Source organism: Capra hircus, chromosome 6 (assembly GCF_001704415.2).
Source record: "Capra hircus breed San Clemente chromosome 6, ASM170441v1, whole genome shotgun sequence".
NCBI classification, from domain to species: Eukaryota; Metazoa; Chordata; class Mammalia; order Artiodactyla; family Bovidae; genus Capra; species Capra hircus.
The window spans coordinates 67,827,234-67,853,914 of record NC_030813.1 but is presented as its reverse complement, the minus strand read 5'-3'; the positions used below and the strand labels follow the sequence as shown (position 1 = coordinate 67,853,914).

The 26,681-nt window shown below is 37.2% G+C and overlaps 1 protein-coding gene across 8 annotated transcripts in view; it reads left to right on the top strand.

The window, feature by feature from the left end:
• FRYL (FRY like transcription coactivator) overlaps nt 1–26,681 on the top strand; it is a 257,732-nt gene that overhangs the window by 124,418 nt on the left and 106,633 nt on the right. For all 8 annotated transcript variants that reach the window (XR_001918189.1, XM_018049433.1, XM_018049438.1 and 5 more), the window contains 6 exons: nt 4,333–4,386; nt 7,400–7,539; nt 8,813–8,909; nt 22,116–22,195; nt 22,577–22,657; nt 26,464–26,632. Coding sequence is in view for 7 of the 8 variants with exons in the window: in XM_018049433.1 (XP_017904922.1) it covers nt 4,333–4,386; nt 7,400–7,539; nt 8,813–8,909; nt 22,116–22,195; nt 22,577–22,657; nt 26,464–26,632 (621 nt within the window). In the remaining variant the exon portion in view is untranslated. The remainder of the gene's footprint in view (nt 1–4,332; nt 4,387–7,399; nt 7,540–8,812; nt 8,910–22,115; nt 22,196–22,576; nt 22,658–26,463; nt 26,633–26,681) is intronic.

Genomic DNA, 26,681 nt, shown 5'->3' with positions numbered 1-26,681 from the left:
AATGTCATCTTCTCAGTGGTCATTAGGAAGTCCCCACCTCCATTGCAGCTTCCTATCCTAAAGTCTAAGATAATGTGTATTTTCTTTGCTTTGTCATTGGACTTTTTAATCTACAATGATAGAGATTGTTTAGTAGGACAGAAGGCCATGTTTAGTTGCAGATTATTGAAATATTTCAGTATCATTGTTACACTGTCAAAATTTTTTCAGTAAGCCCTCTTGCTTTTCCTGGAAGCTACATGTTGCTGCTGGTACTCTGCACACAAATACTAGTTAAAGGGTCAAATTAGAGTATAAGGGATTGTGAACTTTAGATTCGTTATTAATATATTCTATTATTTTAAAATAATGACATTATAAAAAGTGAAAATAGTTTTAAAGGTTATGTAATAGCAATAGTGATCCTTTCATTTTTTATCAAGGTAATCACTGTCTATAGTTTTCGTTTACTATTTTTCATGTCTTTTATTTATCAATCTCTGTAGCACTTTCCACCTGTAAAAAAGAAAAAAAAAAACACAGCCATGAGATTTTATATACATATATTTTTTCTGTACCTATTTTTATTTAAAAAAATCAGAGATTGTTCTATTGTCAGCCCATATATATTTGTCTCATTCTTTCTAACAGTTGAATACTACTTCACTTAGAGAAAGTACTATAAATTTTCTTATACCACTCTCTATGGATAAGCTGTTTGGGACTTACCCCAATTTGAGGTCACTGCAAAAAAAGATAGTGTAGTGTTAGTTGCTCAGTCCTGTCCCACTCTTTGCGATCCCATGGACTTTAGCCCACCAGGCTCCTCTGTCCATGGAATTCTCCAGGCAGGAATACTGGAGTGGATTGCCATTCCCTTCTCCAGAGGATCTTCCTGACCCAGGTATTGAACCCAGGTCTCCTGTGTTGCAGGCAGCCTCTTTACTGTTTGAGCTACCAGGAAGACAACAGCAGAAAAAGATAGTACAGTAAATATTCTTATACATAAGTCTTTGCATTCATCTATATGTGAATATAGAGAATAATTTGGATGGCCATAGCACTCTGAATGCACCCAGATCTCATCTGATCTCAGAAGCTAAGGAGGATTGGGCCCAGTTAGTACTTGGATGGGAGAATAACTTGTATTCTTTTTAGTTGTCATGTTAATGGGTTGCAGATACTATAAGCATGTTTTTAAATAGTTTATCTTTTCAAAGTCTCATACTGAAAGTACATCTGCTTGAGCAACGATTAGGCTGTCCTCAACCATATTATAATCAAACTGAGAGGTTAATACAAAGTCCTTGATTAGTAACCTGTATTTAGTGCAGTATGCTTTAGTTCAGTTCAGTCACTCAGTCGTATCTGACTTTTTGCGACCCCATGGACTGCAGCACGCCAGGCCTCCCTGTCCATCACCAACTCCTGGAGTTTACTCAAACTCATGTCCATTGAGTCAGTGATGCCATCCAACCATCTCATCCTCTGTCGTCCCCTTCTCCTCCTGCCTTCAATGTTTCCCAGCATCAGGGTCTTTTCCAATGAGTCAATGCTTCGCATCAGGTGGCCAAAGTATTGGAGTTTCAGATTCAGCATCAGTCCTTCCAATGAATATTCAGGAATGATTTTCTTTAGGATGGACTGGTTGGCTCTCCTTGCAGTCCAAGGGACTCTGAAGAATCTTCTCCAACACCACAGTTCAAAAGCATCAATTCTTTGGCACTCAGCTTTCTTTGTAGTCCAACTCTCACATCCATACATGACTACTGGAAAAACCATAGCTTTGGCTAGATGGACCTTTGTCAGCAAAGTAATGTCTCTGCTTTTTAATATGCTGTCTAGGTTGGTCATAACTTTTCTTCCAAGGAGCAAGCGTCTTTTAATTTCATGGCTACAGTCACCATCTGCAGTGATTTTGGAGTCCAAGAAATTAATGTTTTTTAACTGATAGTGACATGAGTATTTTGCATTCAAACATCATTTCTGAGTTCTTATTAGGTAAAAAACAGCTAAGTCTCATTTTTGTTTTAGGGAAAACTCTGTGAGGGTATCAAATGTTCAGAAATCTTTGAGAAAGTGTGAGTTTATTGAGAAATGAAAAATGTTGAATGTAAGAAAACAGTGTGAATGTTTCTGGAAAAGTTAATTGCTCTCTTTTAGTCTTCTTGGTCATTACTTTATTTTATAAATACCCTATGGGGTAATGAACTATGTAGATCAGTGTTCCTCAAAATATTACTGAAAACCTTTCAATTTATTACAGTGAAAGAGGGATCAAGTGAGGGGGATCAAGTAAGTCAAGTAAGCTGGGAAGAAACAGCTTATTCTCTCTTCTACACCACCCCTAGCCCAGGTTTCAAATACACAGTTCACATTAGGATAGCTCAGTAATTTTCAGACTTTTTAGATACTTACAGAAGCAGTGTTCTCTTGAACTTTCTGTGAGACTTAGAGCTAGTTAATTGGGCATACATATTATTGGACAGTATCATTACCATGTTGCATGTTTATCATGCATGCTGCTGCTGCTAAGTCTCTTCACTCGTGTCCGACTCTGTGCGGTCCCACAGACGGCAGCCCACCAGGCTCCCCCGTCCCTGGGATTCTCCAGGCAAGAAAACTGGAGTGGGTTGCCATTTCCATCTCTAATGCATGAAAGTAAGAAGTGAAAGTGAAGTTACTCAGTCGTGTCTGACTCCCAGCGACCCCATGGACTGCAGCCTACCAAGCTTCTCCATCCATGGGATTTTCCAGGCAAGAGTACTGGAGTAGGGTGCCATTGCCTTCTCCTTTATCGTGTATAGTAGTTGGTTTTAGAGAGAGACTTGTCTGCAAGATAATTACCAAAGTGTGCTTAGCATTTAAGGACTCAAGTGCCAAGGACATACCAAAAATCTTTTGCCTATTAAGAAAGTCAAGTGGCATAAAACCAAAATTGAAAGAGACACACGTATCCCATTGTTCACTGCAGCACTATTTACAATAACTAGAACACGGAAGCAACCTAGATGTCTATCAACGGATGAATGGATAAAGAAGTTGTGGTATATATACACAATGGAATATTACTCAGCCATAAAAGGAACACACTTGAGTCAGTTCTAATGAGGTGGATGAACCTAGAACCTATTATACAGAGTGAAGTGAGATCTGAAAGAGAAAGATAAATACTGTATTCTAACAAATATATATGAAATCTAGAAAAATGGTACTGAAGAATTTATTTACAGGGCAACAGTGGAGAAACAGAGAGAACAGACTTAAGGACTTGGGGAGAGGGGAGGAGGGGGTGAGATGTATGGAAAGAGTAACATGGAAACTTACATTACCATATGTAAAATAGATAGCCAATAGGAATTTGCTGTATGGCTCAGGAAACTCAAACAGGGGCTCCATATCAACCTAGAGGGGTGGGACTGGGAGGGAGTTTCAAAAGGACGGGGATATATGTATACCTATGGCTGATTCATGTTGAGGTTTGACAGAAAACAGCAAAATTCTATAAAGCAATTATCCTTCAATAGAAATAAATTAATTAAAAAAAAAGAAAGTCAAGCAACATAAAATTCAAGTATTTTACTGACTCCAATTAAATTAGTTAGAAACATGATTCTCTGATAGTTAGATTAGGAATTTTTCAGTGACAAAAATGTTTGTGAGTTTATTTTCATGAAGGTGAGTCATAAATGAGAGAAGGAAATTGAGACTCTTAGATAGATAGCTTCAGAATATACAAATTTCTTAATTTCAGTTTTTCTCTAAATTCTAAAATTCTAAATTTAAAACTCCAGGAGTTGGTGATGGACAGGGAGGCCTGGCGTACTGTGATTCATGGGGTCGCAAAGAGTCAGACACGACTGAGCGACTGAATTGAACTGAACTGAACTGAAATTTAAAATTCTAAAAATTCTAAATTCTCTCTAAATTTCTAAATTCCAGTTGAAGAATAGCATTGGTTTTTTATGATAACGTATTTCAGGTAAAAATTCAATAAGAAAGCCTAATGTAGAAAGTTTAGAAAATCATCCTAAGGAATCTGAATAAAAGAATCAGTTGTAATAGATTTGAACATAATCTGAGACACCTCTGACATTCAGTAAGTTAAATAATTCTATGTGGAATAGGAAGCAAGAAAAGTAGATAGTAAGGCTGACAGAAAGGGTCACGCTGTGTATGCTCTTCTAAATTAATTAAATTTTGTTTGTATTAGCACATCAGCACCTTTCCTTAAAACTATTTAATTACAAAAGAAAATTAATTACAAAGAAAGCAAAACCAACTTACAAATCTCAACTGTTTAATATATGTAAAATTTCTAATATTTTGCATATACTTGTTTTTCAACTGCAGGAGAAGCCATTATCTAGATCTCTTCAGAGGGGTGAAGATCTTCAGTTTGACCAGGTATGCCAGTATTTTTTTTTTCTTTCTTTTTTCCTGAAAAGAAAATGTTTATCCTAACAGTCTGATCCAAATATACACCCAGTATTTTATATTTTGTTTAGTGGCCCTATATATCGTTATACACTAGATTCTGTTTGGAGCTGATAGTCTGTTTTATATAAATATATACATATATTTTATACACACACACAAAGTTACCTGACCAAGGATGAAACCCAGGTTACCAGCGTTGGAAGCATGGCATGCTAACCACTGGACTGCCATGGAATTCCTTGGTAGTTTGTTTTTTAACAAAACAAATAGAATGAGTTATGAGCTGTAAACTTTATTGATATCTGCTTATTAAATGTTTTAAAACTTTGCTTTTCATTGGTACTCTCTCTACTGTGCCCTTTGAAAATTTTCAGAAGGTTTCCAATTATATCTCTCAATCTTTCCTTGTATACAATTTTACATATTTGACCTCTTAACATTTTACTCTTTACTGTTTTTCCTGTTGGGGCTTCAGAACCTTTATATTGAAGCATCTAGCCTGGTTTTCTCCCTTTCCACCCCCTTCTAAAGGCAGAGCCAGAGACAAAGACTGGGTTCTAGAAAGAGATTCTAGGGAGGAGACTTAAGAGAGTGATGCAGGGAAAAGGAGGAATTGATAGAGATCACTGCTCTGGGCACTGGGGGTTCATTCCATTCTGAGAGCTATCGAGAATGTTGCCCATACTTGTCTGATGAATGGAGGGCTGCAGCAGTTGTGGGTTGTCCTAGGAGGCATTGACTACACCCTGTACTCAAACTTGTAGCTGTGCTTGTGCAAAGATCAAGGGGAGTGCCTGTGTTAGAAAGCCAAAGAAGCTTAAAAAGAAAATATACAATGGCCACCCCCCCCACCCCAAAATAATCCCCAAACCAGAAATCTTTATAAAGAATACTAATATCTAAAATTTAGTGGTATTTTTCTAATGTCTGTTCTTTCCTCTTGCTAATATTGAATATTTGATCAAGTGTTATTTTTATCATAATTATGTTTGCTCAATAATTATTTCATTATATACTGATTGTCTGCAAAACTCAATAACGGAGATCAGCTTTCTGTTGCCACCTAGTATTCCTGAGCTACTTTTCCCATAATTAGGTATCTAGGAAATAGAAGTTAATGCTCGTGTTAGTCTGCTTGATTAGATAGAGATGACTGGTTAGAATTACTTGGTGGAGGCGTACCAAAATACTGTGTTTCTGGATCCTGCTTCAGTTCTGCTGACCAAGAGTGGTGCTCTGGCACCTGTATTTTGCAATAGCTCCCTAGGTGATTCTGATGCATACACTTAGTAAATAACTGCTGGTCTAAGAGGAAGCTATAAATAAGAAGGCTTTTGTTATGGTAATAATAAGATCACTTCATATAGCCCTTTTCAAATCTTAATGCCATTACAGAAGATACTAAGTACTAGTTATTATTAATGTATTACTAATATTTTAAAGATAATCTAAAGTATTTTAGATTATTCACATCTTGAATCTATTTAACTAATGATGAATGAATGATCAGAATTTGAAACTTATTAAGCCATATTTTAAGGAAATTTTCATTTCTTTTCTTATGTAAATGATTAATAAAACTAAATTATCATGCCCAATAGCTTGATTCTTTTTTTACAATAAAAGCTATTTGTGAAATAAACTGCTTTTATATATTTACAGTAGCAGATGATGTTTTATTGTTCCTTCTCTAAATATTAAGAGATTTCCTTTGATTGATAGTATTCATTGTTAATGAAATATAAAATTTCAAAATGCTTAAATAAAATTAGAATCTTGTTTTTATTTTAATTTTCTAGATTAGAAACTATTCGCCTGTCAGGTTATGATAATTTATAAATCATAAATGCGTGATTAAAGGAAGACAGATTATAAAAAGAGAGAAGAATGCACAATCAACCTGTTTCATTCTTTGTTACATGAAAAATATAAAATATTAGGAAAAATAAATGTTTAATTCCTAGAGGTAGCCATTTATCTTCATTAACTGACACTTCCTACAGTTGTGGAACTGAGTGAGACGTTGAGTATCCCCGCAGCCTGCAGTTTTTTTAGTTAAGTCAAACAAAGGGAAGCATGTTTCACTGTACGCTAATTTTAAAATACTAATTTTATGAACAATGGATTGAATCAGATACAAAGTTTCTTATGAAGAGAGTATGTTTTTTCTCTGGATCCTCAAGATGAAGAGTGACCTTAGGGATGACTAATGGTAGCTGGTGTACCTCTTACCACCACTACAGGCAAGCTGGGTTCATTCATGAAATGAATCTGATAAAGCTAACCTGCAGTTCAGATAGTTTAAGGGATGCCTCAAATTGAGTGGCAGGCATCCGGCCCACTCCATTTATTTTTATGCTGTCCATTTATATATTTTGAGCTTGAAAAGCATGTATATAACACATTTCTAATATGTTTATTTGTGAATATCACAAATTGTGTAATTATAATTCTCTGTTCCGTGTCATAGCAGCACAGAGGCAAGTGGAGCTTTTCCCATAGTTCTAACTGATATGGTCTTCTCTGCATCTCTTTATCCCTTCTAGTGGTAACATTTTAGAACATTTCATTCACATGAGTAGAGAGGAACTGGCCAGGAAAAGGAAGTAGGTGTGATTGTTTCATGTTGTGTGTAACAGTTCACCCAGAGGTGTCGTGAATATAATCAGGGATGTTACTGACAGTCATGTTTTCACACGAGTAGCATATGGAGGCAGGTAAAGGGTGGAAAGCCACTTAACTAAACTGCAAGGATTTGGGTAAATTTTGAAAGTCAGTGAAATGTTAACTCACTATACTTTATTACTTGGCTAGACTCCCAGCCCTTATTTTTATTTTGAAACACATTCATTGCTCTTGAATTACTATGTTTCGTGTTAATTTATTCCAGAAATATTGCTCATTTCTAAGTGATTGCAAGTAGAGTTAGAAGCATGGCACTTTGGTGTATTTTATCTTTGGCAACATCTTGTGTTTTCAGTTGATAAGCTCTATGAGCTCAGTAGCAGAGCACTGTCTCCCTTCCTTACTCCGCACCTTGTTTGACTGGTACAAACGCCAGAACGGAACTGAAGATGAATCGTATGAATATAGGCCTCGGTCTAGCACAAAATCTAAGGGGTAAGTGGCACATTTTTTTACTTTTCTGTCTGGGGTTGAAGCACTTCCAATGAAGAGGCTATAGTGTTATCAGCTGATGATTGTTATTGTTCGGTTACTTTTGTTGAACAGGTAACAGAGGGAAAAGATGCTCACACTTAAACTGTGAGCCAAGTGAAGGTAGCGGTTAAAGTAGGTGCTGCCCTTCAGGAGTCACTGCTGGAGCTAGTCTTGCCAAAATGCGTTTCCAGAAAGCCATCTCTGTGGTGCAGAGAGGAGCTTTACCAGTCATTGACAAAGTTAAGAAATATTCAAAGAAAGTCTTGTTCATATGGTTTGTGAAGGGAAACAATTGTGATATTGGAAGACTGCTCAAACCTTATGTTCTTACACTTGAGACTCTTCTTGGAGTTAAATCCTTGAACTTGTCTTTTCTGTTCTTCAAATTTCCCAGGGAGATCATGGATTTAAGTAAAACATGTTTGTTTTCAGATGATGGCCCGTGGTTTAGAATTGGACTTCAGCAGAAGCCACTTGTGATTTTCCAACTTAGATTTGTGAAAAAATGACCTGGCACTGTATTTTCATATTTTTCTTCCTCTTATTCTTTTATTTTTTTATTTATTTTAAAATACGGTTTTATTTACTAAAAATTTTCCATTTGTATGTTTAATTTTTTTTAAATTATGAACATATGATAACACACTTACAGGAGACTTGGAAAATATAGAACAAGGTTACATATCGTTCCATTATATATTACAGTAATTTTTTGACGTAGATAAGATTTTTAGTTGGAGTTTCAATATCAAACTCTAAAAATTAACAGAATGATTATACAGAGAAGTAGAAGGATATCGTAGGCCTGAAAAGCTCTGTGAACCTATTCAACATAATTAAGATTTATACAATTTTCACACAACAGTAGGGTATAAATTGTATTCATTTTTTCAGCTGTGCCACTTGGCATGTGGGATCCTAGTTCCCTGACCAGGAATTGAACCCATCACCCCTGCACAGGAGGCACGGAGTCCTAACCACTGAACCACCAGAAAGTCCCTCTCATTCTTTTAGATTAGGTTTAATTTCTGACAGATGTAGTAGTGAGATTTGCATGTAAGTTCTTAATGTACAAAATGAGAACACAAGAAATGCAATATATATGTTGGGTGATTACAAAAACTTAACGCTTGCCATGAAACACCATTATGTACTAGGAATTCAGTAAATAACATGAAATACTAACCAAGAGCTCTTTTCATAATGTAGTCCTAATTTGAGATTCTTGTTTCAGGGATGAACAGCAACGTGAAAGAGACTATCTTCTTGAAAGGAGAGACTTAGCAGTAGATTTCATTTTTTGTCTAGTTTTAGTTGAAGTTCTAAAGCAGGTAAGCTCTGCAAAGTCTGTATTTCTTATTTTACACTGATTTGCTTTCATGTTTCAGTTCCCTAATTTAGGATGTTATATCTAAAATTCTCACAGAAACACAATTCCTGTAATTTAATTTTATGCCTTTCAATTGCCTGAGGATTGCATGTCCTGTACCTGTCTCTCCCTGTTCTTTCTACCTTCATTTGCCATCTAAGACATGAAATCATGTTAGTAAAATGGAGCTGAATAGAAACTGTGTTAAATATGGGTTTTAGCTGTCACTATAGTCTGCCTGTCATTTACCTACTTCAATTCCTTTTTACCTCCACTTTTAAAGAAATTCTCTTCCTAGCCCTCAAGCCTGCATTTCAGCATGTAATAATTGTGCAGTGATTGTTGAGCAGTGGGGGTGATCTGAACTGTCAAGTGCAAATGATTTTCAGGATAATGAATTATTTATGTTTGTTCATTCAGCGGGCTTCCCTGATAGCTCAGTTGGTAAAGAATGTGCCTGCAAAGCAGGAGACCCCGGTTCAATTCCTGGGTCGAGAAGATCTGCTGGAGGAGGGATAGGCTACCCACTCCAGTATTCTTGGGCTTCCCTGGTGGCTCAGCTGGTAAAGAGTCCGCCTGAAATGCGAGAGACCTAGATTTGATCCCTGGGTTGGGAAGATCCCTTGGAGAAGGGAAAGGCTCCCCACTCCAGTACTCTGGCCTGGAAAATTCCATGGACTACAGTCCATGGGGTTGTAAAGAGTTGGACATGACTTTCTCTTTCACTTTCATTCATTCAATAAGTGTTAGAATGTCTACTGTTGGGTGGTATTGTTCTAGGTACTGCATTCCTGAGCTCACCATGTCAGTGACATAGATAGTGAAGATATAAATATGTAATTTAGTGTCAGCTATCACGTTATACTTATTTTAACTATTCATGGTTAGTACAAGTATATGTATAAGTGCCTGTACTGATGTGAAAGTATGTTTTCCATAGTTTGTATTCTTTAAAAACTTATACAGCATTCAAAGATGATCCATGTATTTCCAGCCATGCATGCTGTAATGTTTTGGGAAAAGAAAAAATCAGGTCACCTAAAAGAAAAAGAAATCATATTTTGCATATGACACGTTTGGACAGGGAGTTTTGTTTTTGTTGTATAAAATGGAATAGAATACCTAATATGACATGAAAAAGCAAGTGTAAGATATAAAAAGTTAATTGATTTGATAGTCTTTTGACATAACCACTATAAAAATATTTGAATTGTGTAATCATGTGTACTTTGCCTTTGTTTTTACAATGTATGTGAAAAAATATTGAAATCTGAATATCTGAAACCCACAGATAAAAATACATTTTTCTTTTTTTTAATTTTGTTTAAAATAAAAGTTTAATAACTTTGAATATGTGAAATAAACGCATTAATCAAAGGTAAAATCACTTTAATTTGTACCTTTCATAAAGATTTATTTAGTCAATGTGGGAAAGAAGTTTCCTCTGAAAGTTGTGCTTTCTGAAAGCCAGATTTGCTTTCTGTGATCTCTTAGTTTAGCTGGATCCTAGATCCTAGGGCTGAAGTCAGTAGAGAAATAGAAGGAGCTGAGGACCAGAAACATGATACAATGAACAGACTTGGGCTTGGCGTTCATCAAGGTTACATGCATGCTAAGTCACTTTAGTTGTGTCCGATTCTTTGTGACCCCATGGACCATAGCCTGCCAGACTCTTCTGTGCATGGGGTTCTCCAGGCAAGAATACTAGAGTGGGTTGTCATGCACTCCTCCAGGGGATCTTCCTGAGCCAGGGATTGAACCCAAATCTCTTATGTCTCCTGCATTGTGAGGCATATTTTTACCACTAGCTCCACCTGGGAAGCCCCATCGAGGTTGATCTCGTGCTAAATGTAGATCTTGTGACAAATTTAGTCATCAGTATTTGCATTTCTTAGTTACATGATAGAGGAATTTCTTCTCCCAGCCAAAGAAAGTGCAAACTCGTGCACTGACTTTCAGGCCCCTCCGTGATCCCTGACTCGTTTGTGCCTCTTCTCCCTTGTTTGCCATGACGGTCTTCCACTTAGCAACTGGCCTCTCTTCTTATCTAAAAGTTACCTATAGTTGCACTGGCTTCAGAGCTTCAGTGCACAGACAAGCCCTTGGAGGGTTTTCTTTCTCCCCTTACCCTTCCTTCTCAACTGTCCTTTACCCTTCTCTGTTGTCTTTGTCTTGATCTTCCTTTTCCTCCTGTTCCTTTAAAAAATCTAATAGTCCAGATAACTCTTCTAGTAGGGAAAAAAAATTCAAGGTCCGTAAACCTAAGAAAATCCTTTCAGGCCCATTTTTCAAGTCCTCTGCACAAAATCCTTTCATATCCATGGTTCACATGGACTCACAAAGTATAAAAAGGGGAAATACAGTGGCTCTCATAGCTCATCCTTGTTTTTGGTTCTTTTATCATACTCTTCTAACCTACACTTCCCTTTCTGCTTAACATTTCTTTTAAAAAAATTTTATTTTTTAATTGGAGTACAATTTCTTTACAGTGTTATATTATTTTCTTTTGTACAACAACATTTATTACCCTTTTCTCTTTTACCATTATCTTCATATTTTCATTTAATTGCACTCATCAAAGAAATATATACCAAAAGCATCAGTTCAGTTCAGTCACTCAGTCACGTCCGACTCTGCGACCCCATGGACTGCAGCACACCAGGCTTCCCTGTCCATCACCACCAACTCCCAGAGCTTGTTCAAACTCATGGCCATTGTGTCGGTGATGCCATCCAACCATCTTGTCCTCTGTGGACCCCTTCTCCTGCCTTCAATCTTTCCCAGCATCAGGGTCTTTCCCTGATGAGTCAGTTCTTTGCATTGGGTGGCCAAAGGATTAGAGCTTCAGCATCTGTCCTTCCAATGAATATTCAGGACTGATTTCCTTTAGGATGGACTGGTTGGATCTCCTTGCAGTCCAAGGGACTCTCAAGAGTCTTCTCCAACACCACAGTTCAAAAGCATCAACTCTTTGGTGCTCAGCTTTCTTTATGGTCCAGCTCTCACATCAATACATGACTACTGGAAAAGCCATAACTTTGACTAGATGGAAGTTTGTTGGCAAAGTAATGTCTCTGCTTTTTAATATGCCTTCTAGGTTTGTCACAGCTTTTCTCCCAAGGAACAAGCATCTTTTTGATGTTCATTATTCAAAATCCTATATAGGTTTTCTCTTTCCCAGTAAAATGCAAGTCTTTTTAGCTTCTTCAAAATTACTACAACTACAGAATATGAAGTAAAAATCAATAGAACTTTCTGAACTATCATGACAAATGAACCCAATTTTTTTCTGTGTCAAAATGATGTAGGGTTTAATAGATTCAGAGAGTAATCAATGGTAGTATATTTTGAACTTAATATGAATTTAATATGACTATTACTTTTGTCCCACATGATATATATGTATTAAAATGTGATTCAGTTTTATTTTGATGAGATGGATGGGTAGTACATGTTGTTTGTGGGTTAGTGCTTGATCTCATATATTACGAATTGTTTGTTTCTTTATTAATTTGTCATGTCGTTATCACACGTTATTATGTGTCATAATCACATATTTAACTCTTCACAATACACAAAGAGCTCTGTATCCCTTATACCACCTGATCATTCTGATGAACTTTGGGAATGTTTTTTAATCCCAGCTGTGTCATTTACTTGCTTTGTAACTTGGACAAGTTATTACTCACTGATTTCTTTCCTCCTCTATAAAAGAATCATGAGAATTTAATACAATAATTAGATACGATAATATGAACATGGGAAGTGTCCAATAAATGCTATCTGTTGTTTTTATCTTACAGATAAATGTTCTTAGTTACAGTGATTTGCTGAAGATGATAAAGCTAGTTCTCTTTTTAAATAAAACTATTCTTATTGGTAAAATCAGTGATATAAAATTAGGTGAAATGACCAGTATCTTATAAAATTAAAGTTTAAATCATAAGTTAGACAAAGGATTGAGATTATATAAATGTGATGGGAAAAAATCTGGTTAAATCAGTGTGATACATCATGGGAACAAAATTAAATCAAGATGATAAAGGACTAATTTTCTTTTTTCAAGAAAGTCAGAAGAATAATTTTGGGGTCATGGCCAACTACAAATGTTAGAATGTTAGTACCAGAGGCTTTAGAATCCTTGATAAAAAGCATATTTAAACAGCACCATAGCATTTAGATGGAGAAAGCAATGGCACCCCACTCCAGTACTCTTGCCTGGAAAATCCCATGGACGGAGGAGCCTGGTAGGCTGCAGTCTAAGGCATCGCAAAGAATCAGACACGACTGAGCAACTTCACTTTCACTTTTCACTTTCATGCATTGGAGAAGGGAATGGCATCCCACTCCAGTGTTCTTGCCTGGAGAATCGCAGGGACGGGGGAGCCTGGTGGGCTGCCGTCTATGGGATCGCACAGAGTCAGACACGACTGAAGCAACTTAGCAGCAGCAGTGTAGCATTTAGAATGTTTGAGGAAATTTTTTTTCATACTGAATTTTAGCCATACATTTGTTCGTTGAAACAGACAAGATTAGGAAACCAGGCCTATGAGCCACTTCAAATTTTTGGCTTAGTCTTATCAATCCTTACTGTGAAGTATCAGAAGGTGGAGTAGTAGATCCTTAGGATTTTCAAATTTGACATTGACATTTTAGATGTTAGTGAGCAGCCCTGAATGTTATGATGTTATTTGTGATTTTGCTGAGTCATGAGTTTATTCACTCTTTTTCATTGAGGACTGGTCATTTACATAATGAATGAACCTTGCTGACTCTCAGGTGTATATATCTTATCTGGTTTTGTGGTTTTCCACTTTCATGATGTGCTAAAAGCATTAGATATAGGGAATAGGTTTGGAATAAAACTTGAGTATTCTTTAGATTCTACTCGATATGTCCTTCTTGAGTGTTCAAGTAGAATTTGAGCTGCTTCTAGTCATGCAAATGACAAGATTTGAAAAATTCTTGATACTATAGATGAGGCTATTAATTTACTCCATGAAGTAGAGCTTTTTTCTATAAACTGAAATAGGATTCCTCCCCACCCACCCCTTTTTGGAGATTCAGTTTGGAAATTTTTGTTGTTGTTATTGTAAGTAAGGGGGAAAAGTAGACATTTCAAGAATGTCTGAGCATTCTAATAGTGTCCATTCTTAAAATTTTTAGAGATTGTGCTTGTTTTTCTTGTAAAAATTAAAACTGAGATAATGTTTCTTCTCTCACTTCTGTTTCTCTGTCTCTTTTCTAGCTACAATGTGACAAAACTGAAAGCTTTTTTCCTCATTTGTTCCATTTATTAAATGTATTTTCATTGATCAGAAGCTGAGCACACAGTATATTTTAGAGAAGTATGCTCCAACTTTTAAATTTCAGTCCTCTGATCTGCAAAACAGGGGCCAAATACTACCATGTAAGGTTGCTATAAGTGTCATAAATAATGTATATAAAATGCCTGGCAAATACCCAGCACACAGACACTTGGAAAGTGTTGGTAGTTCAGTATTAAGGTAGTAATAGAGATCCAACCAGTCCATTCTAAAGGAGATCAGCCCTGGGTGTTCTTTGGAAGGAATGATGCTGAAGCTGAAACTCCAGTACTTTGGCCACCTCATGCGAAGAGTTGACTCATTGGAAAAGACTCTGGTGCTGGGAGGGATTGGGGGCAGGAGGAGAAGGGGACGACAGAGGATGAGATGGCTGGATGGCATCACTGACTCGATGGACGTGAGTTTGAGTGAACTCCTGGAGTTGGTGATGGACAGGGAGGCCTGGCGTGCTGCGATTCATGGGGTCGTAAAGAGTCGGACATGACTGAGCGACTGAATTGAACAGAACTGAGAGAGCACACAACATGGCCAAATAGTGTGCCTAGCTGTCACTGTTAGACTTCTGGCATAATTGGAGCCAGTAAAGACTATGTAAGAGAAAGCATGGGTATAAGTTAGCTTCTGTTTCATATCTCTGGCCTAGAGCACACCAGACATCCCTGTGAGGAAGTCATTATGGTAAAACCACAACACCGTACAGTGAGTGGGGCACAGGAAATTTTATTCCTGTCAAATGTAGTGTCGCATTATTGCAAGGTCACTGATGTATCTGGCGCCAACCTGTATGATTAGCGCTGTGAGCTCTATAGGAAGTTCTGGGAGTCAGGCTGCTTGATCCATATACAGCCTATTCCCGAATAAAGGTTGGCGTCACCTAGTGGTAGATATCTACTTTGTTTTAACCATCGATGGGTTAATCAGATGGCTTACTGGGACTTAATGGCAGAAAATGAAGAAGAACTAAAGAACCTCTTGAGAGTGAAAGAAGATAGTGAAAAACTGGTTTAAAACTCCCCATTCAAAAAACCTAAGATCATGGCATCCAGTCCCATCACTTCATGGCAAATAGAAAGGGAAAAGTGGAAACAGTGACAAATTTTTCTTTTCTTGGACCCCAAAATCACTGCAGACAGTGACTGCAGCCATGAAATTAAAAGACACTTGCTCCTTGGAAGGAAAGCTATGACCAACCTAGACAGCATATTAAAAAGCAGAGCCATCACTTTGTTGACAAAGGTCCATATAGTCAAAGCTGTGGTTTTTCCAGATATCATGTACAAATGTGAGAGCTGGACCATAAAGAAGGCTGATTGAGGAAGAATTGATGGTTTTGAACTGTGGTGTTGGAGAAGACTTGAGAGTCCCAAGGAGATCAAACCAATCAAAAAGAAATCAACCCTGAATATTCATTGGAAAGACCAAAGGTGAAGCCAAAGCTCCAAAACTTCAGCCACCTGATGCGAAGAGCTGATTCATTAGAAAAGACTGACGGCAAAAGGAGAAGAAGGTGGCAGAGGATGATAAGATGGTTAGATAGCATCATTAACTTAATAGACATGAATCTGAGCAAACTCCAGAAGATAGTGCAGGACAGGGAAGCCTAGCAGGCTGCAGTCCATGGGGTCGCAATGAGTTGGAGATGACTTAGTAACCGTACAACAGCAACTGGGACATAGGGGACAATAGCCGTGACTTCAGTAACCTTTTAGTTACCTTTGGGCATATTTTGTTTGGTTCAGTCTTGGGAAGATCTGGCTAGGAGAATACATCTGCCTCCCTGCTTGCTAATGAACTCTGGATTACTGCCATTTTTCCCTACGAGACCTTGTCCTCAGTGTCTGCATCCTATGTTCTAGTTCCCTCATCTGCCCTACCTTCCTAGGAGGTAAGAATTTTGTCCTAGTCCTTTTTAGAGAAGGGTAGAAAAAGTGCAAGGACAAGAATCAATCTCCTATTGTAATGCATTCTCTCAGTTTTTTTTAATCTCTGGTCTGATAATTACGGGCTCTAATCTGTTATCTGCAATTTTCACAGGTAAAAAAGTGGAAACGTCCTCCAGGTTATATAACTAGTGAATAGAAAAGCTCAGCTTTTCTTCATTAGAGTGATTAAAAAGTGTAGAAAGATATCTTTTATCACTTTAATGAAGAAAGTATTTTACAATAGTATAAAATGATTTGATTATAATTTACTTATAATAAGTTGAGCAGCTTGGTGTGAATTTAAGGGAGCATTTTGGAGTTACTGGTTTTAGTTTCTTCTTTTGTTTTGTTATTGACTGGGGGATTTTTGCAGAAGCAAACTCCTGTGGTCTGCAATTTGATTATATAAGTGAGTATTAATATGTCTCTGGTCAATAAATTGTTAATATGAGATGAATCATGTAGCCCTAAGAAGAAGTACTCAAGGTACCACATAAAAGGTTGCCGTGCCAAGATCGTACTTAATGGCCCAGCCAATATTCCAAAATTCCTATATCAATGAGATGTGATTATTAACCTTATGCTTCTTTAATGGTGGGATGTGTTTGCCTATAAAAGATTGGAAAGCTTCTTATAATGCAGTCAGTCATAAAATTCCTACTTAAAAGTATCCCTAATCGCAAGAGGAATTTTGGGTTTATAATTTCAGTTTACCAATGGGAGAGAAAGGTTAAGACTGTTCTGGAGGCTGAGCTCTCTGACTTTACTATGTAGAATAAATTTAGGTCCTGGTCTGTTATTATCATGGGCTAGTGGTAAAGACCCCGCCTGCCAAGGCAGGTTAGATGTAAGAGAGGCAGGTTCGATCCCTGGATTGGGAAGATCTCCTGGAGGAGGGCATCACAACCCACTCCAGTATTCTTGCCTGGAGAATCCCATGGACAGAGGAGCCTTATGGGCACCAGTCTATAGGTTCGCACAGTCAGACACAATTGAAGCAACTTAGCATGCAGTCACGCAGTTATTAGCATGGTATTTAAAAATCTCAGCTTCTACAAACTGATGCATAAACTTCATTTCTTTCTTGTAAAGTCAGGCTATTTTTAAAAGGTTATCTGAGACCTTGAAAGATTTTGTTCACAGCTGGTTACTCAGCCCTTTATATGATGGATAGCATGGGCGTGTCCCTCAGAGTACATTTTCTTCTAATTGAATTTCAAGTTCAGGCTTTTAGGACAGTACCCATTTCTAGGAAATTTCAGATGAATGTTCTTTCTGATTTCTTCTGGTCAACAGTAAATACTGAGCCACTTAGCCAAGACGTGGCTGTAGCCTTTGGTTCTGGAGTCAGGGTTCACCACAAGCCTTTTAGAGCCATGTCAGCTGCTGTGCTTCCGTCTGCTTGAGACAGTGTTTGAAAAATCCTAGTACTGTGGGATGAAATGAGAGAGTAAGACCGACATATATACACTACCATGCGTGAAATAGATAGCCAGTGGGAAGCTGCTGCATAGCACAGGGAGCCCAGCTTGGTGCTTTCTGATGACTTAGAAGGGTAGGGTGTTGGTAGAGTGGGAGGGATGCCCAAGAGGGAGTGAAAGGGTTAGTCTCTCAGTTGTGTCCAAATTTTGTGACCCCGTGGACTATAGCTACAAGGCTCTTCTGTGTCCATGGAATTCTCCAGGCAAGAATACTGGGGTGGGTTGTCATTCTCTTCCAGAGGATCTTTCTGATCCAGGGATTAAACCCAGGTCCCCTGTATTGCAGGCAGATTCTTTACCATCTGAGCCAATAGGAAGGGGATATATGTATACATATAACTGATTCACTTCATTGTACAGCAGAAACTAACACAACATTATAAAGCAATTATATTCCAATAAAAAAATAAAATTAAAAAAAAAATCCCAGTGCTCTACTTACTGTGGTGTGAATTTGGTCACCTTCTCCTTAAAGTGAATAAATGTAAACTAATAGTTCCTTACCGGATTTCTTGCCCATCATTGTAATTTAACTATCTTTATTCTTATCTAACGTCTGTCTTGTATCCACCACTTTTGAACTAGTTCTTGATCATTATTAAGGCTGAAATTCAGCCTCCTCCTGATGAGCACCTGGTTAATCTTTGTAAGAAATAAGTTATCTTCATTTTAAATATTAATCTCTTCTTTATCTAATCCCTGAGAAGCATTGTGATCATCTCTGAGTAGCTATAATCCTTTTTATTATCCCCAGTACTGATGAGGTGTTTTATAAACTATATTATTAACAATTTTAAGGCTTCCCTGGTAGCTTAGCTGGTAAAATTTTAAGCAAACATAAAGAATTCCTATGCGTTTGGTTCTAATTGGACCCTGAGATGCAGACTGGATAAATTATAATCCTGGTTCAAGACACACTTTTGTTGTTGATCTCTGCATGACTACCTGTGTATTTATTTACAGTGTAAGGTAGCTTAGAAGCCTACTACCTAAGACTGAGAACTCAACTATTACCTAAAATTTCAATCCTAATTATGTAAAGCTCCGATTTCACTCCCTGGCTACTTCCTTACTATCATACTGATTTTTATGTTAATTATTCCCTTAAATCTTAAAAAATGTTTTCACGTATGTCTGAATAATATATTAAATTTTTCTTGTTTTTGAACTTTCTAAAAAGTTGTATTATACTGTTTCTTTCCTCTGGGACTTACTTTTTTTCATTCAGTATTATGTTACTAAGATTAATCTGTGAAGTATGTAGCTAAACATCCTTATTTTCTTATAATGTGTGTAACTGCTAGTATAATGGAGCTCCTCCCTCTTAGGTTTAGTAGCTGGGGCCTGCAGATTAAACTGACAGAAGTAAGCTTAGTAGAAGAAAAGGTTTACTACATATACATCTCGAGGCCTTCACAGAAAAGAAGTGAAAACTCAAAGAATGGTTCAACCCGAGAACCTGTTTTAACAAAGCTCAATACATTGTGGAGAAGTGACAAGACAGGGAAAAGAGAGTGGGCTCCTAGAGATGGTGAACCATGGGAAGGTGAACACATGGGGGAAGCCGGTGGGAAGTAAGGGCTGTGCAGTAAGGCTTCTTTGTGCAGCTCCATCTCTGTGCCTACTTTCGTTTCTAGTGACAGTGGTTTGTCCTCTTCTTGGTTAGGGAAAAGGAAGAGAGGAGGCTGCTTTTAGGGAGAAAGGAGGAGCAGAGTCCTTTTCCCTCGTCTGTTCTTTCTCTCTTGCCTTCAGCTTAAAATAATCCTTACGCCCAAGGGCCATGTTTTGTGGTAACACACTGTGGTCTTCACTAGAGTGCAGGCTATGTAAAAAAATGATCTAAAGTTTGACCAGCAATGTTTGTGAGCCCTCATTCATTTACCTTATTTCTACACTTTGGTATTGTCAGACTTAGTTTTTTTCCCATCAGGTAAGGGCAAAATGATACCTTGTGTATTTTCTTTCTATATAGTCCAACTCTCACATCCATACATGACTACTGGAAAAACCATAGCCTTGACTAGACAGACCTTTATTGGCAAAGTAATGTCTCTGCTTTTTAATAAACTGTCTAGGTTGGTCATCACTTTTCTTCCAAGGAGCAAGTCTTTTAATTTCATGGCTGCAGTCACCGTTGGCAGTGATTTTGGAGCCCCCCAAAATAAAGTCTGACACTGTTTTCATTGTTTCCCCATCTATGTGCCATGAAATGATCTTAGTTTTCTGAATGTTGAGTTTTAAGCCAACTTTTTCCCTCTCCTCCTTCACTTTCATCAAGAGGCTCTTTAGTTCTTCTCTTTCTGCCGTAAGGGTGGTGTCATCTGCATATCTGAGGTTATTGATATTTCTCCTGGCAATCTTGATTCCAGTTTGTGCTCCATCCAGCCCTGCATTTCTCATGATGTACTCTGAATATAAGTTAAATAACTGAGGTGACAATATACAGCCTTGACATACTCCTTTCCTGATTTGGAACCAGTCTGTTGTTCCATGTCCAGTTCTAACTGTTGCTTCTTGACCTGCATACAGAATTCTCAGGAGGCAGGTCAGGTGGTCTGGTATTCCCATTTCTTTAAGAATTTTCCACAGTTTGTTGTGAAGAATTAATGCTTTTGAGCTGTGGTGTTGGACAAGACTCTTTGAGAGTCCCTTGGACTACAAGGAGATCCAACCATCCATCCAAAAGGAAATCAGTCCTGAATACTCATTGGAAAGACTGACACTGAAGCTAAAACTCCAATACTTTGCCCATGTGATGCAAAGAACTAACTCATTTGAAAAGACCCTGATGCTGGGAAAGATTGAAGGCGAGAGGAGAAGGGGACAGAGGATGAGATGGTTGGATGTCATCACTGACTCAATGGACATGAGTTTGAGTAAACTCTGGGAGTTGGTGATGGACAGGGAGGCCTGGCGTGCTGCAGTCCATGGGGTCACTAAGAGTTAGACATGACTGAGTGACTGAACTGAATTGTGTATTTTCATTCTTATTACTGATGAAAGCAAGCATCTCTTCATATGTTTATTGTCTTAAGAATAACAAAAGGCAAAATCAGAAAATTGTAAAACTTTCCTGAAAGCCTTTAAAGAAGTGGGAAGATATTTCATGCAAATCTATAAGAATATAGTTATCTCCAAATTGATCTGTAACAGACAGTTTTTGTGGACCTAGAAAAGATGGCTCTAAATTGAATAGGAAAGAACAATAGCCAAGCTGTCGTGGAAGAAAAATAGGGAGGCCTTACAGTGCCAGACATCAGAACCTAGTAGTAAGCTCTTATAATTAAGACAGAATGATTTTAGTATAGATGTGAATTAACTGATGGAATAGAGGAACTCATCAGTTCCTCCTTTTGAACTCTTTCCCATGAAACTATAAAAGTAAATAATACTAAATACATAAGATGTTTATTGTATAACATCATATAGATTGAAAATCTAGAATGAAGTGTTCATTAATAGGGAGCTCATTAAATAAATTATAATATACACAGAGTTTTACATGGCTCCTAAATACTGTAAGGAGTGCTCGGTACTGACAGGGAAAGATGCATCATTCCATTAAGTGAAAATAAGGTGTGTGGGTGGGTGAATGTAGGAAAAAACCTGCAAGTAGATACATACCAGTAGTGATTATATATGGGGGAAGGGGCAGGGATTTTACTTTCTGGTTTTAATGTTGTAATGTGTTTTCCATATTCGGAACTAACATGTAATTTTTAAATAACTAAATGAAACAAACATTTAAATGAAAAATTTCTAATACTAGTAAAACCATAACTAATTTTAAGTTGTTTGAAGTTGGAGTTCCTTTTGGATACTATTATGGTAGAATATCAGACCATGTAGAATATGGACTTGGCTCAATCAAGCTCCCTTTCCTAGAGGTGTCACAGAGAGTTACCCAGGAGTGCGTTTTTAAGTTTCTGGTAGAGAATAGTACAATAGTGACTGTTTTTTCATCTGCATAGTCTGTAGTTTAAGGGTCTGTGGTTATGAAGCTAACATTCTTGAATTTAGAACTTGCTGAAGTCAATGTTGAAGGCTTCCCTAGTGGCTCAGTTGTAAAGAATCCACCTGCCAATGCAGGAGACGTGGGTTTGATCCCTGAGTCAGGAGGACCCCCTGGAGGAGGGCATGGCAACCCACTCTAGTATTCTTGCCTAGAAAGTCCTATAGACAAAGGAGCCTGGTGGGCTACAGTCTACCAGGTCACACAGAGTCGGACATGACTTAGCGACTAAACAACAGCAAAGTAGGTATTCAACTAAATTCTTAGAGAAAAATAATAACCTTCTTAGAAAAGGGGAAGATTGACAGATTAGTAGTAGATTATATCATGAAAGTTAAAATTGGTTATTAATTTGGTTAGTTGAAATGATGAGAATGCTCATAAAAGACTTATAACCTATTTGGCACACAATTTTTTTCCCCCTAGATTCCTGTTCATCCTGTGCCTGATCCCTTAGTTCATGAAGTTCTAAACTTAGCTTTTAAGCACTTTAAACATAAGGAAGGGTAAGTAAAATACTTATGGCAATGTTACTTTTATCTGCAGTCTAGACTTAGACTGTTAATTTGAATTTTCCTCAATTATTTGTTACTGGAGTTCAAAGTAGTTATGCCTTTATATTTTTTAATCCACACAAGATGCTTATGGAAAGGATTTTGTAAAAATAATTCTTAAAGCCATTGATTGAATTTTTAAGAATCAGGTTAAATTTCCTGGCAAATTAAAATGTAGAGATAGGAGAAAATTCATGTGTTTTTTATCATCCTGCAAGTGAATCTTCAGAGAAAATTTATACAACACCCTGATAAGGGATTTTCAGATTTATTAAGAAAGAGTTTGTAGAAAAATTCAATGAAATAATGTGTTTGTTCTTTTTGTTGCTTTAGATATTCAGGAACCAACACTGGGAATGTGCATATTATTGCAGATTTATATGCAGAAGTGATAGGCGTTCTTGCCCAATCAAAGTAAGTTTCATAAATCACTGATCTTGATATGTTTTAGAATGCCTCATTACTGACTGACAGAATAGACACTAACTACTTTACTCTGTTATTTCTGTTTTCCATAGAATTTTGTGAAGTTGGCTTCACTTTTTATTATTTTGCTACTGTGTTTTTAGACGATTTTTAAGGGACACCCATACTTCAAGTCTACAAATTGTTTTCATTTATTTGGTATTTTCCATAAAACCTGAATTAAGGAAGTCAGAAATTGCCAAAAATTGTCAGGTCATTACCTTATTCCCTATGTTTCACAGTTCTATGAGAAGTGTTTTTCGAACTCTTGTCAAAGCTAATAATTACTTTTAGTGGTTTCTAGTTGAGTGCTTTTATCTCTGAGATAGCACTGCAGTGTCTTCCTTCTAACCATCTTAATTTGTTTTAATACTGAACAGTGTTTTGAATAGATAGAAGACATACCAAAAAGGGACTATAAGATATAGTAGAGTGCTCCATAAAAAGGGTCATTCATTAGGAGTTACATGCATTGATTATATTGAACCATAATTATCATAAACACTAAAAAAGATGCTTGTCTTTCATATCTTGTGCTTACTCTAAAGACTGTGGAAGATTTTGAATTGCCTTTGTTCCTATTGGGAAATCTGTAAGGCAGAAAGGATCAGTTTAGATTTTCTTGGGTGCTATTTAAAGAGTCAGTCTTTGGCCCTGAAATCATTATATAACAATCTTTAAATTCTAAAGGAGCAAACACAATTATTGTTAGCATTTAGTAGTTCAGATTTTAATACTAAGTAATGTAGTTTATTTAGTATTTACTATCTTTTAATTTGGGCTTCCCAGGTAGGGCTAGTGGTAAAGAACCTGCCTGCCAATGCAGGGGACTCAAGAGATGTGGGTTTGATCCCTGAGTAAGGAATATCCCCTGGAGGAGGACATGGCAACCCACTCCAGTATTCTTGCCTGGAGAATCCCATAAACAGAGGAACCTGGCGGGCTACAGTCCTTAAGATCACATAGAATCGAACACATCTGAAGTGACTTGGTGCGCATGCATCTTTTAATTTAGTATTTTTTTTAATCCTTTGTAATTTACAAGAGACCCTTGTATACCCAGTGCTACAGAACTTGGAATATATTGGAGTATTTGAAATGACTTGGACAATAATATATTAATATTGCATTTATATTTAATCAACAGTGAATCCCTGTCTCAGGAATATAGCTACTAAAACATGAGCAATGATATATTTCTTTTTATGGCCCTGTAGTTCATGATAGTTTGATTTTTATTTGGAGCCTATTATACCGAATGAAGTAAGCCAGAAAGAAAAACACCAATACAGTATACTAACACATATATATGGAATTTAGAAAGATGGTAGCGATAACCCTGTATGCGAGACAGCAAAAGAGACACAGATGTATAGAACAGTCTTTTGGACTCTGTGGGAGAGGGAGAGGATAGGATGATTTGGGAGAATGGCATTGAAACATGTATAATATCATACATGGAACGAATCGCCAGTCCAGGTTTGATGCATGATACAGGATGCTTGGGGCTGGTGCACTGGGATGACCCAGAGGGATGGTATGGAGAGGGAGGTGGGATGGGGTTCAGGATGGGGAACACGTGTACACCCGTGGTGGATTCATGTTGATGTATGCAAAACCAATACAATATTGTAAAGTAATTAGCCTCCAATTAAAATAAATTTATATAAAAAAATGAAAATGATTTTCTATCAGGAAATGCTAAATAATACATGAACAAGTTGGATCCAGAAGAACCCTACATGATAGCTAAGTTAAATCTAATATGGTAAGGATAGTAAATAAAAATATTTATAGTAAAGGATAGTAAATATAAGGTAAATATATGAAATGTTTCTCAGTCTCATTGGTCTTGGCATAGGAAATGGCAATCCACTCCAGTATTCTTGCCTGGAAAATTCTATGGACAGAGGAGCCTGGCAGCTGTATACAGTCCACTGGGTCACAAATAGTCTGACATGACTGAGCGATTGAGCACACTTGCTGGTCTAGTTGTTAGAGAAATGCCACTCGAGCAGTAATGAGATGTTTTCCACCCTCACATCCAGTGAGCATGAGAAAAGACGTGGACACATCCGCATTTGGTTGGGCTGACAGCACCACCATTTGAAAGGAAAGGTGGTGAGGTGGGAAAGGGGTGAGGAGAAAGAGAAAGGCTGGGGGTGTTTCAGAATCTTGTCTACGCATTTCCTTTGATTATACTGACTGATAATTATTATAAGAAATTTAATGACAGAAAAAAATCTTTAGATTCTAATATTATTGCAATAAAGGAATTTTATTCACTTTATATTTTCTTTATAAAATGTAAAAGAATACTTTCATGGAAAATGGTGTTGTATTCTCCAAGACTGAAATGGAAATAGATAAGTTATACTTCCTATCATGTGTCCATATTTCATTAAAATGTAATTAATATATATATATTTATTAATATTAATATGTAATCAGTGACCATTGGGTAGTATGCTTTGTCATTTTAACTTTCAAGAACTAGTTTCCCCAAGTAATATTAACAGTAAACTCTTCACTTAATATAAGCAATCTGTTTATTGTATTTTTCATAATATATATGTTTCATAATATATAAAGGGTAAATGAAGTATTATTGATTAATGAACTATCAGATATCTTTTTGCAATGTAAACAAAGAAAAACTTAGTAGCCTTAACGACTGATGTCATTTGAATCCAAGATGGTGCTCAATGTTTTGAAACCATTGTGATTCTCTAGCTTTTTCAGATTGTGAGACCAGTGTCCCCCCATGCTTCTTATTCTACAGTGTAAGAAGATAATAATTTTTATTGATAATTAGTAGTCTACAATTGATTGGTTTATCTCATTAAACAAATGTATAGCTTCAGTCTGCCCTCCTTGTCACTCAGATTGCAGACTTCATTAAAAAGGAACCTTAAAATTTAGAGACACTCTCTGATTTACATATGGATGTTTTATGGGTGGGTTATTAGATCTTATTTTTATGATGATTATTAATAAGTGGTAGTAGTGTTGTATTGCAGAGAAGGCAATGGCACCCCACTCCAGTACTCTAGCCTGGAAAATCCCATGGACGGAGGAGCCTGGTAGGCTGCAGTCCATGGAGTCGCTAAGAGTCGGACGCAACTGAACGTCTTCACTTTCACTTTTTACTTTCATGCATTGGAGAAGGAAATGGCAACCCACTCCAGTGTTCTTGCCTGGATAATCCCAGGGACGGGGGAGCCTAGTAGGCTGCAGTCCATGGGGTCGCTAGGAGTCGGACATGACTGAAGCGACTTCACTTTCACTTTTCACTTTCATGCATTGGAGAAGGAAATGGCAACCCACTCCAGTGTTCTTGCCTGGAGAATCCTAGGGACAGGGGAGCCTGGTGGGCTGCCATCTATGGGGTCACACAGAGTTGGACACGACTGAAGCGACTTAGCAGCAGCAGCAGCAGTGTTGTATTGATGGTATAACAGCAATAAGAAATTATAATTCTAAGAAGAATTTCTAATTCTAATATGGAATTTTCCTAATTCTTATTAGAAATTAGAATTTCTCCCTAAGGCATTTTTGATTTGAAAAACTAAATGAATAGCAAATTTAGAATAACAAATAATTTTGTTTTCATCTCTGTTTTTCTGGTAGTTTTGATGAGGGCAGAGAAAGGAGATGGTGTTTAGGTAAAACACATTTTGATTTCAACCTTTAGTATCATGTGAGACATGAGTATTTTTAATTCGTATCGAATTATGTATCCGTGTATTTTAAAGGTTTCAGGCTGTGAGGAAGAAGTTTGTGACAGAATTAAAAGAACTGCGGCAAAAGGAACAAAGCCCACATGTGGTACAAAGCGTCATCAGCTTAATAATGGGAATGAAGTTTTTCCGAGTGAAAATGTATCCTGTAGAAGATTTTGAAGCATCATTTCAGTTCATGCAGGTGACCTACCCTTTTCAACTGCAGCGATTGGAATTAGCCTAACAGTAGT